Source organism: Ailuropoda melanoleuca, chromosome 7, assembly GCF_002007445.2.
Source record: "Ailuropoda melanoleuca isolate Jingjing chromosome 7, ASM200744v2, whole genome shotgun sequence".
Lineage (NCBI taxonomy): Eukaryota > Metazoa > Chordata > Mammalia > Carnivora > Ursidae > Ailuropoda > Ailuropoda melanoleuca.
In genome coordinates this window covers 76,149,713-76,166,448 of record NC_048224.1, presented here as the reverse complement: position 1 = coordinate 76,166,448, position 16,736 = coordinate 76,149,713, and the positions used below count along the sequence as shown (strand labels likewise).

Below are 16,736 nucleotides of genomic sequence, written 5' to 3'. Positions count from 1 at the left end.
TTGTAACTGTCATTATTTTTGGTATGTTATCTACAAACCTACTATACTATTATCACAAAATGCTTACAAAACTATTTCCTACACTATTTTAAAAAACAGCAAAGAGACATAAACTTGACTTAGTAATAGTCTTGCTAGTATTGCAAATCCTCTCTGATGTTGGATTCTTTTGTATTTTTCCTGTAGGCTTACCACAAGACCACCAATGAGTGCCGTAGATACCTAGCTGAAATGTCTCGGGTAACTTTCGTTGTCTTACTTCCAAATTTTAAGAGTTTCCTCTTACTGTAAACTACATTTTTCACTTTTCTAGACTTTTGATTGGTTTGGTTTGGTAGACAAACATATGTTGGAATTATGGGAGAAAATGTACCAAGTTTCTAAATATGGGGGGTGAAAAGGAAAATGTATAGGTTTTATAAAAAGTTAAGAAAGGAGGTAAAAGTTTCCCAGATTAAGGGAATATTTTGCATATTTGCTTCCTTAGTTATCCTTTTAGTTTGATCTATAATTTCTAAATTCAAGCAAATAAGCAGTTACCCCTCTGCTATCATGAAATTCATGGCATTTTATGTCATAATTAGGCACAGTGAGGTCTCAGATAGCTATAGCACCACTATTACTAGAAAGGGTGTACTTACAATACAGGATAGGAAAGTGTGTACATACAAATGACAGGACGGGACAGGAAAGTGATCAGTAAATTATAAATGATGTTGCACATATTTTCCATAATTTTTCATTTGCATTTCAGTTTTATTTATGATGATGTCAGTATTACTGAGTTTTTGTTTTGATGTTGTCAGAGCTATCTTTTATTTATGGTTTCTGATGTCATAGTTTAAAAGTCTTCATCTCAATGTTTCATAATATTTATCACATCTTTTTGTAGTACTTAGCTAAATATTTTACATTTAGATATTTAATCCTTGTTAGCTTTATTTTGATATATGTTTTAAAATCAGGATATGAGTTTAGTTTTCAATGCACATTATCTAAATGAAATTGTCCAAAGAGCAGTTGGATATATGAATCTCAGGGTAGAAAAGATAAAAATTGGAGATATAGATGTGGAAATTATTAGCATATAGATAGTAAATGAAGCCATGTGAATGAAGGGAATGCATCAGGGAGAGTATACTGGGTGAAAAGAAAAGATAGTTTAGAATATAGCTCTGAAGAGTTTCAACAGTGAAAGGGGAGGAAGAGCCAAGAAGAAGGTTGGAGTCTTCAGGACATTAACTTGGTGAGGCAAGGAAGTAGAGGAACTTGAGGGCTGGGTGTGCCGTAAAGATAGTCTGCTAATCACTGATCTGGTATTTCCAGAGGATCAATGAAAGGACTGAGAGGAAGGGAGTTAGGATTGGGGCTTGGAGCTGATAAGGGGATGTATAGATCAGTTTGGGAATGGAAGGGCAGTGGTGGGTAAAGGGAGGCTTGGACTTCTAGTAATGACCAAGATTAAGTTAGGAAATTGAGACAAAATAGAACCGCTCCTTGTGGTCTCTTACCCATAAAACAATCAGTTCACACTTGCTGGTCCTGGACACTCAGCAGGCATCCCTGCTTACCCCTGCAGTGCAGCACCCTCATGCCCTTCCTCAGACCGTGACTCCACCTGGCCAGTTCTGCTTCCTTCGATTTCTAGCATAAATGCTCATTGCTTTACAAGACCGTGATTTGAGGAAAGACCACAGGTTTTGGAGTCATTTAAATTTGGATTTAAATCCCAGCTTGGTACTTAATTGTAGTGTGACCTTTTGGGGCCTAATTTCTTTCCTTGGTAGAACAGGAAATAATAGTACTGTCTTGCAGGGGATTTGTGAGTGTTTAGAGATGTAATGTATGTAAAGTGCTGAGTAAAATGCCTGGCCCCATAATATGTTCTATATTCTAGTAAGTGGTGCACCTTATTTTCCTGTTTTCTTTCCTGATCTCCCTAGCCTCTCTCTCTCTGTGACAGGGGCATTAGAATGTCTACTTGCCCAAGCCTCTCTCCTTCACCTTTGTTTATCTGAAAAATTCACTTAGGTGGGTTCTACTCTGATTATACAGGATCACTGAACATACAGTCAAAGCCTATTTTAACAGCTTCCCAGGAAGATGTTAATCCTGTTCCCCAGTATAAATGTTAATAAGGATTTTCACTCTAGAATGCATTGTTAATCTTTATAGTCAAAGATGGTTCTGACCATGTGGATATTAGGGTGACTGGAAAGGTCAATGGATGATCTGCAGTTCTTCCCATGCTGAATCCATAAATAATTGATTCTTAGGTAGATAACTAGAGCTATTTGCTGAGGCTGCTCTTTATACTTCTGCTGTCTTCACTGTTTTGAATGAAACTGTGAGTTTCCATATCTCAGGATTTTTCTAATTTATGCAGTATGTGTACGGTAAAGACATTGAGTTTTAAGAATACACAGCTTCATTGCATTGCTTAAGTCAGGCAGAAGGGCTGACTAGAACTTGTCTGTTTCCATAAACAGAATTTTAGCAGTAGATCGGAGACACTGTTGAATATAATGCTTTGGTTTACAGAAAATGAACCTGAGGCTGTTCTGTTTCATCGTCAGTTAATTCTAATTATTAGAATTATTAAAGCATCAGATGATGCTCCTTATTCTCCTTCCTTAAAACATATTGGTTTTAGCTCCCTGCTCTGAAGAACACAGAATAATTCTATAAGTCTCCTATGTTACAGCTTCTCAAAGATATGAAAACAACTCTTAAGTGTTTCCATAGTTTTTTCCCTAAGATAAAATATTAAATTACCACAAAAGTTACACTAGCAATTCCTTATGACATAGGTTCCAGACTATCCAGCTGTTTCTGTTGTCTTTTTGGACAACTCTATTTTATTATTGTTCATTTGAAAATAGATCTCCTCAGATTTATTTTTATTTTCTTTTGAAAAGATTTTATTTATTTATTTGAGAGAGAGTGGGAGAGAGAGAGAAAGAGAGAGCATGAGCAGGGGGAGGGGCAAAAGGAGAAGCAAACCCCCTAATGAGTGGGGCTTCAGATTGGGGGCTCAATCCTGGGACTCTAGAATCATGATCTGAGCCAAAGGCAGATGTTTAACTGCCTGAGCCACCCAGGAGCCCTAGAGCTCCCCAGATTTAAATCTAGACTTGAAATATAATCTCAACAGCATAGCTATTAAACTTTTGCCCCCACCATACTCAATTTTTTCTCCTCTGCTGCCTGAGCAATCATTCTGAAATACAGATATGCTGTTGTTCCCTATTTTTTTTAAAGATTCATTTATTTATTGGGGAGGAGGGGCAGAGAGAGAGGGAGCATGAAGCCCATATCAGGGCTGGATCCCAGGACACTGAGATCATGACCTGAGCCGAAATCAAGAGTTGGACGCTTAATTGACTGAGCCACCCAGGTGCCCCAGTGATGTGTTCCCTATTTAAAGTCTTCAGTGACTTTGCATTGTCCAAAGGATTTCAGCAAAGCTCAGTGTAGTCTACAAGGTCCTTTCCAACACCCAGTGCCTAACTTTCCAGCTGTGTCCCTACTCACACCCTGTACTGTACATACAACAATGTATGTGGACCCTGCATATATCATGCTGTCTTATATTTGTAGGCCCTTCTTGCTCCTTCTGCCTGGAATGTCCTTTCCTTAGCTCTAAATTGGCTACTCTTCCAGGCCCCCTGTGGCCTGAACTAGCATCTGCTTTATGCTTACAAAGCACCTGTGCAAACCTCTTCCAAGGCAGTGAATTGTGCAATCTATTGTATGATCTATTTATTATGCTCCAATAGATTGTAAGAACTATGACTTATCTTTGTGCCCCAGTCCTAAACAGGAGGTGGCACACAGTGGATGCTCGATAGCATTTGCTGAGTGAATAAATGAGTGAATTCCATCTTCTGGTTCAATGTGCCCAAAATTGTCCCACTTAGCAAAGATGGTCCAACATCTTCACAAAGATGCTCATCTCTTCCACCAAAGTAAAGCCAACTTTTATTTTACCCCATCTTAATAAAACTACTACCTTAGCTTTCCTTTTCTCAGTCAAATTTCATGCAAGTGTGAATATACTCACTGTTTTGCTTTTAATCTTCGACGTCTTTGACCTCCTTTCTAACCCCCAGTACTGGGCTCTGGCACAGTTTACTTTTTAATAGCCAAACATAATGGGGGCGTCTGGGTGGCACAGCGGTTAAGCGTCTGCCTTCGGCTCAGGGCGTGATCCCGGCGTTACGGGATCGAGCCCCCCATCAGGCTTCTCCGCTATGAGCCTGCTTCTTCCTCTCCCACTCCCCCTGCTTGTGTTCCCTCTCTCGCTGGCTGTCTCTATCTCTGTCCAATAAATAAATAAAATCTTAAAAAAAAAAATAGCCAAACATAATGACTCCTTTTCAAGCCTCCTGGTAGTGTAGACATCTCTGAGACATTACATATTGCTAACCATACTCACTTTTTGAATATTACCCACCTCTTGACTTCCATGACTGTATTTTTTCCTGGGTTTTCCTAAACCTAAAGGATGGCCTCTAGTAATTCTCCTACCCCTTAAAAGTTGCATTTTCAAGTTTATATCATCAACTCTCTTCCTTCCCTGTGTGTTCTACTGAATGATCTCATTTACTCATGTCTTCAATTGCCATCTCTAAGGTCACCAGCCTCAACTGTTCCTGTACTGGAAATTTTATTTATACCACCTAATGGAAGTCTCCACTTTTGTATCACAGAAATACCTCAAAACAGACAAAAATGAAAATATGATCTTGTTTTCCATTTCAATATACATAGAGCTTCTATTGTCATATCTTTCTTAATGGCAGAGTATACGTATTATTTATGTTCAGTGTCCATTACAAAAACTTTTAATGATCTTTATACCACAAAAATGATATGATTTTCATAGCTTCCTCTATATTTATTTTAAAAATCACATGGAATGTGGGGTTGAGATAAAGGAGTTTCCATAATCTTTAGGAATGTTTTAATACTGGAGAAGGCCAGAATTTCCCATTATTCTTTAGCTTCTCTTATACATACCACTTAAGGGCCTGGTTATAAAAGAGTTAATTGAGAATGGACTATTCCACTTATCTCCAAAATCAGTCATGAAATAAGAGGACAAATGCTCAAATGTTTATATTTCAGGTCTCTGACTCATACCAAGTTTCTAAAAGGCAACAGATGGATCAACTGCCTAGAATGAAAGAGAATCTAGTGAAAATGTAAGTCTAACTATATTTTTCTTTTCTAATTAATTATATTTGCATTTGATACTGACGAAACAGCTGTCCATTATATTTTGGAAGTTGAACTTCTAGATTTTATAGCAACGGTATAAAATAACAAACAGATGGTAGAAGAACTTAAAGAAGTTTGTGCTCTCTATTCACTATTTATATACATTTTTGTAGATCCCAAGAATATGTTCTGGCTTTCCAACATGATAAGTTCTTATTTTCAAAGCTAAAACAATACACTACCCAAGAAGAGCCTAAATCTACACCATTAACAGTATAAACGCAATTAAATTACCAGCCTTAACTTTTTTACTGATGAAATATAGACACTGAAATTAGTGTAGAAGACAGTGCAGTTTAAATTGTGTTTTCCAATGGAAACAAAACCAATTTAGGATGAATGAAGAACAGAAGAATGTTTTATGGGTTTAGGAAGTTATATCTACACGTAATTTTTCCTGTTCTGTACTAAGTACAGAATATTTAGTCAGGCAATCCTTGTCTTATATAACCTTTTCTATGTAGGGGAATATATTCAGATACAACTTAACAATATCAAAAAAGTAAACCAGGGTATAAATTAACTATAAATCAGAATTCTTTTCAAATACAGACATTCAAGATATATGCAATATAGCAAGTGTTTTTGGTGGATATTCATGGGATAGCAACGTTTTGTCCAGTATATGGTTAGATGGAAAGAAGTATATTCTTCCTTGAGCAGTGATGAATATTTTAAATTATAACATTATCCTGTACATTTATATCAATAGAAATATAATATAGTTAAAACATTAAATTATAGAAAACAATTTCCCTCTGAAAACTATTATACCTCTGTGCTGGGGGCCCCCCAGACCAGTCCCCTGTTCAGTGATTTGCTAGAAAGAATCACAAGACTCAGCATATATTTGTGCATACAGCTAGAATGTATTGCAGCCAAAGGATACGAAGAAAATTCATCAAAGGATAAAGGTGTATAGGATGAAGTTTGGAGGAAACTAGGCACAAGCTTCTAAAAGTCCTCTAGTGTAGTCACATAGACACACTTCATTCCTCCAGCAGGAAGTCGTGGAACATAGGTGACAGCACATGGAATTTTATCTTCCAGAGAAATTCATTAGATACTTAGTGCCCACTTTTTTTACTAGGGGCTAGTTGTGTAGGTACCCTCTGCTTAGCACATACCGAATTCCAAACTTCCAGAAGGAAAACATGTTCATAGTAACCATATTGTTTATACAGTTCAAGTACTGTAAGCCATTCCTTTTCTTTTAAGGGAAGTTTTATATCATTGTAGGGAACTTTTTACCACTAAGTTCCCAGACACCAGCCAATGACCAACCTTGCAAGAAGGCCTTTCTAAGGAGAGCAGTTTCAGGCCTGCTACAGTAACTCTTTCTGCACAATCACCCTACATATTTCTTTTTTGTTTTTACCATTTATCTTCCAATTCATATTTCTTTTTTATTTTTACATTTATCTTCCAATTATCTTTTAGAAAGATAATACCTCTTTTATTCAAATTTGCTTAAATAATGGACAAATATTTTGAATATACAAATAAAATTCATTCTACTCATGTATTAACACACATACACATCTATATCACTAGACTGTAGGTCTATTAGGGCAGTTTAGTTTTCCACTGATACTATTGTTGGTTGGATCTCTCAGGGAGTAGACTCTGAAATGGAAATCAGCATGTAGGAAATTTACTCGTGAGCATTCTTAGAATGAGTACCTCGAGGGGAAGGAAATATATTCGGGCAGAGAGAATAGGGCTACAGTGCAGCTGCAGTCTCACGTATCAAGCTGATTCATCAGTGAACGAAGTGTGGGCCTTCTCTTCCTCTGATGGGGTGACCTACCCTGAGAAACGGAATCCTGGTTGTCACATCATTTCCAGGCCGTGTATAAATGGTTCTCATCCACTTAACTGTCAAACTGGGCAAGGTGGTACTAAAAGACACTCAAGTAGACGACCTGGATGCCAAACCCATTCCTCCTTGCCCCCTGCTATATCATCCTGATGATCAGTTTCTCTTTGGAGCCCCCCATACCATAGGTCTGAACTGAGCTGGCAGTGCTAGTGCATCAGAAGTGGATGACATGGTCTGGGATCCCTGTTCAGTAAGCTGGTCTCTGCCCCCTGGAACTGCACATGCTTGATCTCGGATACGTCACTTCCATCTTTGGTAGAGCCTAATGTTAAATACAGTGCCTGGCATAAATAAATAGGTGTTTACTAATTTTTTTAATGAATGCATGAGTGAATAAATGATCATACAAATGGGAAAAAAAAAAAACCCCAACTTCACTTTCCGGAAATACTAATAAACCAAATAACTCAAATAATAGAAACATTTCTATATACCTATAACCTTCCAAATTAGGTATATATAATTGGTACTACTTTAAAGTATTGTTGTTCTGAGTTATTGCCTCAGCTCCAGAATTTAGTATGCTTTTTGATTAAAGTTTTAGTCTTTAAACCAAGTTTTAGTGTTAAGTACCTCACAGAGGAGGATATCCAAATGGCCAATGGACTCAACACCATTACTTACTCAGTGGAATGCAAATGAAAGTTATGAAAGGCCACCACAAATTTTAAAGATTGATGATTACAAGTGTTGTCAAAGATATAAGTAAAAATTTATGCAACCACTTTGGAATAGTGTTTAGTATTACTTTCTACATTTAGCTGACCATACACCTACTCTATAGCCCAACAATTGCAGTCTTAGTTATATACCTAAGAGAATAGTGCATATATTTACACCATAAAACCTGTGCAAGAGTGCTCATAACAGCTTTATTCATAACAGCCATAAACTGAACTCAAATATCTATCAGTAGTAGATCAGATAAAATTTTTCGAGAGATATATATTCATACGTATATGTTATTCTTATATAAAAACATTTGTATATTTATGAACAGTAACATGAATATATTATATACACACACATATATATATATGAATAATAACAACAATAAAAACAAACTACAGCTCACACAACATCATGGAAAATTATCACAGTTTTGGGGAAAAGAGGCCAGAAAATACATATAATATGATTCTATTTATATGATGTTCAAAGACAGGCACAACTAAACTGTGTCAGAAGACAGGATAGTGGTTACCAATGGGAAGGAGAAGGGGAATGATAAGTGGGAGGAGCACAAGGTCTTCCAGTGTGATGGCAACGTTCTGTTTGTTGACCTGGGTGGTGGTTACATGAGTATTTGCTTTATTATAATTCATGGAGCTTACATCTCTATTTTGTGTACTCTCCTATATATGTTATACTTAAAGCAATGTTTTAAAAATCAAGTTTTAGTGGCTTTTAATGTTTGCTTTAGTTGATATTCTTATATATGCTAATGGTAAATACTGACTTACGGAGTTTTCCTAATGTTCGGAATAAATGAGAGCACTAGAAAATACCCATGTGGGATACTTGGATGGCTCAGTCGGTTGAATGTCCGACTCTTCATTTCAACTCAAGTCATGATCGCAGGTTCATGAGATTAAGCCCCGCATCGGGCTATACACTGGGCATGGAGCCTGCTTAAAATTTTCTCTCTCCCTCTCCCCCCACCCCTCTCCCCCCTACCCCCGCCGGCTCGTGGGCACACTCTTTCTCCTTCTCTTAAAAAAAAAAGAAAAGAAAAAGAAATAAAGAAAATATCCATTTGACTGTGATATACTATTTAAAAAAAATCTTTCAAAGAGGAATACTGCATATTTGCTATTACATACATTCCTATTTTGTGAAACCATAGTCACAAAATGAACGAGATATCTATACTGCTATTGAAAGATGTGTTCTAGAGATCCTTGTATATACTTATTTGAAAAAAGGATATGGGGCACCTGGCTGGATCAGTAGGTGGAGCCTGCAACTCTTGATCTCAGGGTTGTAAGTTCAAGCCCCATATTGGGTGTATAGATTACTTAAAAATAAAATCTTAAAAGGATAAATAAGAGATATCATCCTTAAATAGGAGAAATCATCTCTTTAGGATGCGGTTTAGAAGTTGCCAAGTTAATAGGTAACCTTATGGCTATGACTTATGGCATGTATTAACTATAAAAAAAATCATATTCCTGCAAGCAAAGACTTCAAAAGCTGATACCACAAGCAGTGGTTCCTAAAGGTAGAAAACTGTAAAATTTTTTTTCTTTAGTGTGAACATCCTATTTTTTTTTTCTCCTTAGTAGTGTTCTAGAGTGATTAAAAGCTCTAGAGAAGAAAATAAGGCAATCCTTAGTGCCCTGCAATCACAGGACCTGAGAGAAATTGATTCTGGGGCTCATTAAGAGACAGATTATTTAGGGAACCACCTTTTGATAAGAAAAGCAGCTAGAGGAGGGAAAACACAACCAAAATATCCAACAATAAGGGAATAATTCAATTAACTATAATGATATTATAAAGTTACAAAAAATTACATTCTAGGAAAATATATAATTGACACAGGAAAATGTTTACCTAGAGTAATAAATAAAAATTATAATATAAAGTAGTATATTGGGATCATGGATAACTTATATTTATATTTTCTGGTATTTTCTATAAGAATATGTGTACTACTTTTAACACAACTTATAAAGCACCCAGCTCATAAAGGGTGTTCAAGATATGGCGCTCTTTTTATAGGATTCTGTTGCTTCTACTAAGGAAAGAACAATAAAGATTTTAAATAAACATAGAAAAAATCTAAACCTTGATAACTTCATTTGGGACTAGATTTATACAGGAAGTCAAGGTAATTATTAATGGGATACTTGTGTCTAATTGCTTTAGTGTTTCCATTTGTTTTTATAGGGTAAGATTGGGGCAGCCAATAAAAAAAAAGAATATGTGTACTCTATAATCATTTTTAACTACATCATATTAAAGGAGAAAAGTAGGGGCACTTGGGTGGCTCAGTTGGTTGAGTGTTCGACTCGAATTCGGCTCAGGTCATGATCTCAGTCTTGTGAGCTTGAGCCTCACGTTAGGCTCTGTGCTCAGGGTGGAGTCTGGTTGTCCCTCTCTCTCTGCTCCTTCCCCCACGCATGCACACTCTCTCCCTCAAATAAATAAATAAAATCTTTAAAAAAAAAAAAGAACAAAAATCAAGAGGTGTCTGGCTGGCTCATCAGTTGAATATGCTACTTTTGATCTTGAGGTTATGAGTTTAAGACCCACATAGGGTGTAGAGATTACTTAAAAATTAAAAAAAAAAAAAGAAAGAAATTAAAAATTAAAAAAAATAAAAAATAAAAATTCAATAACAGAGGAAAATAAAGAAAAAGTTCATCTATTAGAATGACTATAGAATACCTTAAGTAAAATAACAGTGTAAATATTTGTGTAGCTAATGCAGTATGATAGTTTTAAAAATAGTGAGTGTGGTAAAAGTAAGGTGGTAAATGAAAATTCGCACTGGGTTTGAAGCAGGTAGATGGATCAATTTTTGCCTCTTGTCACTTACTATTTAACTTGGCTTGATGTAAGTAACCTCCTTCAGATTGTTTATTCACCTGTAAAATGGGGATGACAAAATCCAAATTAAATGGTTAATATGAAATTAAAGATTATTGAAAAATCCTAGTTCAATAAATATCAGCTATTATTATTCTTCTACAATGTATAGTATTTTGTTGAATATAAAGAATTAGTAAAGTAACAAAGAATTTATTTGTGGAAGAGAATAAGACATATGACAATAATTTGAAACTGCAAGTGACAAAGCTACAACACTGTTAAGCTAGCATAATCTTGCAAGGGTCTTAGCTACTATCATGTATATAAAAACTACAATACTCAGGAATGGAAAATGATTTCCAAATTTTGTTGACCATGACTGATGTCATATTGTGACCCAGTTTACCCATATATATATTTACATATAACTGAAAAAGATTATGAAAGAGTACTTAGGCTTATTATGTGCAAAGCATGCTGTTATTTTCTATTTTGTTCTATTTTTTATATTGCTGTTATAATTCACTAAATCAGTCCACTATTGAGTTGCATTCTGTAGTTTGAAAACACTGTTCTAAAGGAGTTCTAGGAAATTAAATATATCTTTAGAGTTATGTACCTCACCTTGATAATTAGTGTCATCATGTCAATTAGATCTTATAGAAATGGTTGGTATTAAGGAAGCCATTTAAAATATCCTTAACATAATATAAAAGCATTTAGTATAGTAAACAATAAATATCTAGAATGAACTATTAATTGAATATGATATAATTAAATGCTTGTGGTTAATTCCATATTACACCAGAAGACAAAATTATTCTAAAGCATTGTTATTTAATTAAGGAAGCTCTTTGCACAGGAAATGGTTCATTCCCAAAGTACAACATTTAAAAATATTTATATTGAGATATAATTGACATACCCCAAAATTTACCCTTTTTTTCTTTCAAGATTTTATTTAAATTCAAGTTAGTTCACATATAATGTAGTATTAGTTTCAGGGGTAGAATTTAGTGATTCATCAGTTGCATATAACATCCAGTGCTCATTACATCAAGTGCCCTCCTTAATGCCCATCACCCAACTGCCCCATCCCCCACACACCTCCCCTCCATCGACCTTCATTTTGTTCCCTATAGTTAAGAGTCTCTTATGGTTTGCCTCCCTCTCTATTTTATTTTTCCTTCCCTTCCCCTATTTTCATCTGTTTCATTTCTTAAATTCCACATGAGTGAAATCATATGGTATTTGTCTTTCTCTGACTTATTTTGCTTAGCATAATACTCTCTAGTTTCATCCATGTCATTGCAAATGTCAAGATTTTATTCTTTTTGATGGCTGAGTAATATTCTTGTGTGTGTGTGTGTGTGTGTGTGTGTGTGTGTACACATACCACAACTTCTTTATCGGTTCATCAGTTGATGAACATTTGGGCTTTTTCCATGTTTTGGCTATGTATATGTATATGTATATGTATATGCCTTCGAATGGAAATGCTGAGTCGATTTATAACTGTTTTATCTTTTTGAAGAACTGCCAAACTATTCTCCAGGGCTACTGCATCATTTTATATTCCCATTAGCAATGTATGAGGGTTCCAATTTTTCCAAATCTTTATCAACATTTGTTATTGTCCTTTTTTTTTTTTTTAAGCCATCCCAGTACTTGTGAAGTGGTATCTCATTGTAGTTTCGACTTCTCCAAGGACTAATGATGTTAAGCATCTTCTTATGTACTTGCTTGCCATTTGTATATCTTCTTTGGAGAAATGCCTGTTCAAGTCTTTTGCCCATTTTTTAAAAAGATTTTATTTATTTGTTTTTTTGTTTGTTTGTTTGTTTATTTATTAATTTGAGAGAGAGAGAATGAGAGAACACCGGCAATGGGAGTGGCAGAGAGCAAGGGAGAAGCAGGCTTCCCACTGAGCTGGGAGCTGGATGCAGGACTCAATCCCAAGACCCTGAGATCATGACCTGAGCTGAAGGCAGACACTTAACCTACTGAACCACCTACATGCCCCTTTTGTCCATTTTTAAATTGGGTTATTGTCCTGTTCTTGTGTTGTAAGAGTACTTTATATATTCTGGTTGCTAGACCTTATCAGATACATGATTTGCAAATATTTTCTTACATTTTTGTTGTTGTTTTTTCTTTCTTGGTGATGTCCTTTGAAGCATAAAAGTTTTGATTTGGATGAAATCCAGTTGACCTTTGCTTCCTAGGATTTTTTTTTCTTCATTACTTATGCTTTAGGTATCATATTTAAGAAACTTTTGCCTAACCCAAGAGCACAAAGATTTTTACATATATTTTCTTCTAAGAGTTTTATAGTTTTAGGTCCTTTTTGATTCAATTTTGAGTCAATTTTTATGTGTACTGTGAAACTGGGGTCCAGTTTCAGTCTTTTGCACATGTCTATCCCATTGTCCTATCACCATTTGTTGTAAAGACTGTTCTTCCCCATTTGATTGTTTTTGCACCCTTTTAAAAAATCAACCATAAACATATGAGTTTATTTCTAGACTCTCAGTTCTACTCCATTGATCTATAAGTCTATCCTTACGCCAGCACCATGCTGTCTTGATGACTAGCTTTTCAGTAAGTTTTGAAATAAGCAAGTGTGATTACTCCAACTTAATTCTTCTTTTTCAGGATTGTTTTGGCTTTTTGGAGTCCCTTTAATTTCCATATGAATTTTAGGGTCAGTTTTTCAGTGTTTTCATAGGGATACCACAAAGCTGGGGAAAGGGGGCTAGGGCAAGTAAAAATGTTACAAAATTCAGTGTTTTTGCTGAGTTTCAGCTGTGTGTGGGTAGGTGGGTGTGGTGTGTAGTGTGTTTAATAAATTCTCCAAGATTGCTTCAAGTCCTTGGTTAATTTCCAGAACTCTGAAAAAGTTGCTTCTGACCATTTTTGCCAATTTTTCCACAGCTTTTATGGAGGAAAGATTTTTCTAAAGTCATTCTGTCATTTTTCCTGATATCACTCCCTGAGTAAAATATTTTTGAAAAGCACCTTGCAGGCAATTGAAGCTGACTCTACTCTTAAGTAAGAGTGTGGGGAAGTTGGCTTTATAAAGATATGTAAATCAATAAAGGAAAGATGGTCCCACGGAAATCCAAGAACAGGAATTCCAATATAATTTGTCCCACAGATATTAAAACTAGAGTTCAAGGAAGCTTTGAAAGTCTCAGCAGAACTTCATAGTTCTTCACTTTAGTGGTCTACTATAAAGAAAAGTAAAGGCATAGTCTTTGAACTCAGCCTTTCTGGATTCAAATTCTAGATCCACTTACTATCTATATAACCTTGTTTTTCTCATCTGTCTAACAGGGCTAATAATAGTACATACATCATAGATTTTGTTAGGTTGATATGAATCAATTCATAAATAGAATTTAGAACAGTTCCTGACATAAATTATGTGCTTCAAAAATGCTGCTGTTATTATTTCAACTAGTTCAATCTATACTTCACTTTCCTTCTCATTACCAACTACCATCTTCATTCTCTATATCTTTTTAATATCACAGACCTTGGTATATCCTTGTTCCAATTTTATTATAATTTTAGGTAACACATTTGGCTTACTCATGGATCCTTATTTCTTTATTCTCCCTGCCCTACTTCATGGCTTCTATTTCCTTAGCTTTAATTCATATTTCCAGAGGCAGTATCAGAATGGTCCATCTCATCTTTCTTTGGTCAGAGCTTTCTACATCAGGCCACGTCATGGACTCCTTCCTGGCCTTTGGATTATCTGCCCTTGAGTTGGTTTCCTCTCTATCTGTAATGAGATAATATGGTATAACATATGGCTGTTTAGGATGGTACTGTAAACATATAATGTTTTTGTTGTACACAATGTTGACTGAAAAATTATGATTAACGCTTCTTTCATTTTAGGGGAAGATATAATCCAGTTAATCAGAAGACAATGAATGCCAAGAGAGGACCAGTAAAAAAGATTACGAGATCAAACCATCTTCCAAAACTCAATCCGTAATTCTAGAACTGGGTGGATTTCTATTTCTTCCCTTTTTTCATCTGTAATATTCAACTTGTGAAGTTAATGTTTAACACATTTTTCAGGGAATGAAATAGACAAGAAAGAGCTATCGAACTTCTCTTAGCTCCTCCTCCAGAAGTTTGTTCCTTTGTTTGTATGAAAGTAATTGTCTCAAGTGATCCTAAAATACCTAATAGCATTGCTTATGATTTTAAAATATCCTAGAAAGCCTGAAGGTTGGCATTATTACACTTATTTTTAATAATTTATTCATAATCTGTGCTGATAATAACATGGCTATTTTATTTGGTTTCTAGTTGACTGTCAGCTAAAAATGTGAATTCATCAAGACATTTTGCTATTATAGGCCATATCGTGTTCAGGTCTTTTAAACTTATGGTTTAAACAAAGCTACAAATAAGATGGATTTTCAACTTTGATTTGAACTACCATGGTGTTATGGAAATAGCCTTCAATCTGTAATCAGCTTCGTTATAATTCCTACCCTGCCATGGATTTAGGAGATCTTGGGCAGGTTCCTTTTCCCACATCTGTAAAATGATGGAGGCAAATGATATAACTTCTAAGGTTTGTACTTTGCTAGAAAACCAGTATTTATTCAACTACAAGGTCCTACTACTTAGCACATAGTGATTTAAATCATTTTATGATGTTTCTTAATTCATAGTGATGTTCTAATTCTTTAGACTAAACATTGCAAGCATTCACATAAGTCTCTATGTGGAGATAGAGGGAGGAGAGGAGAAAGGTTTGTTTAAGACATTTATGCAATTTATTGAATTTTTCTCTTTATCTTTAGGTGGTTTTGTAACTATTACCTTGGTTTGGAACATACCTATGATTTATTTGCCCAACTTAATAAGTAAAATTATTGGACTTTATATTTCTGGAAATAACTCACAGCTAACTTAGTTTTCAGCTAATGGTGTTCTCACCTTATATCTGGAACTAAAACCTAACTTCTATTCAGTATCAACAGTAATGAATACTGAATGCATTTCTATAATAACTTTTTATAGATATTCACTTTCTTTCTTTGAGGAAGAATTCATAAATTTCATATAGACAAATAGTTCTTTTATGTGACTTTATAAAGTAATACAGAAAACCATAAAATAACTTTCTATAAATTATTCCAAATGCTGTTTGGAACTATCTCCCCTGTTCTTTTTTTTTTTTTTTTTTTTTAAGATTTTATTTATTTATTTGCGGGGGGGCTGAGGAACAGAGGAAGAAGCAGACCCCGTGCTGAGCAGGGAGCCCGATGCAGGCCTTGATCCCGGGGCTTGATCCCGGGTCTCTGGGATCATGACCTGAGCCTAAGGCAGACGCTTAACCAACTGAGCCACACAGGCACCCCTGTCTCCCCTGTTCTTAAGCTAACTACAAAGATCAGATATTGTGGCCCATATTATTAAACAAATATTAGATTTTTAAGTCTTATACAATCTTTCTTAGCATTAGCAGCAAACTGATGACTTAAATATTCATAATATAATCACAGAGTCATCACTGAAAAATGAATTTATTTCTGTCATACAGAGCAAGCCATTGTGGGGATTGAATTTGGAACATTTAAATTTATTTCCATCACTAGGATGGGATATTAGTTGAATATCTTATTATGGGGACTCTGTCATGTTTGAGTATTAGGTCTGTAGGAGCTACTCTGGGACAGTTTCCAATGACAGAAAAGGCCTGTCTTTTTTGTTTTTGCCTTTTAGAGAATATATATTTTATTATTATGTTCAATTAGCCAACATATAGTACATTATTAGTTTTTGATGTAGCGTTCAATGATTCATTAGTTGCATAAAACACCTAGTGCTCATCACCACACATGCCCTCCTTAATACCCATTACCCTGTTACCCCCTCCCTTCTGTAACTCTCAGTTTGTTTCCTGGAGTCCAGAGTCTCTCATGGTTTGTCTCCCTCTCTGATTTCTTCCCATTCAGTTTTCCCTCCCTTCCCCTGTGGTCCTCCATGTTATTCCTTGTGT

At 35.4% G+C, this 16,736-nt stretch overlaps 1 protein-coding gene across 1 annotated transcript in view; it reads left to right on the top strand.

The window, feature by feature from the left end:
* The window catches only part of CCDC169 (coiled-coil domain containing 169), a 49,689-nt gene extending 33,893 nt beyond the window's left edge, over nt 1-15,796 (top strand). Inside the window, exons 6-8 of the mRNA XM_034665071.1 lie at nt 187-240; nt 5,131-5,207; nt 14,612-15,796. Of these exons, the coding sequence (XP_034520962.1) occupies nt 187-240; nt 5,131-5,207; nt 14,612-14,711 (231 nt within the window). The 3' untranslated portion in view covers nt 14,712-15,796. The remainder of the gene's footprint in view (nt 1-186; nt 241-5,130; nt 5,208-14,611) is intronic.
* The last annotated feature ends 940 nt before the right edge of the window (nt 15,797-16,736 follow it).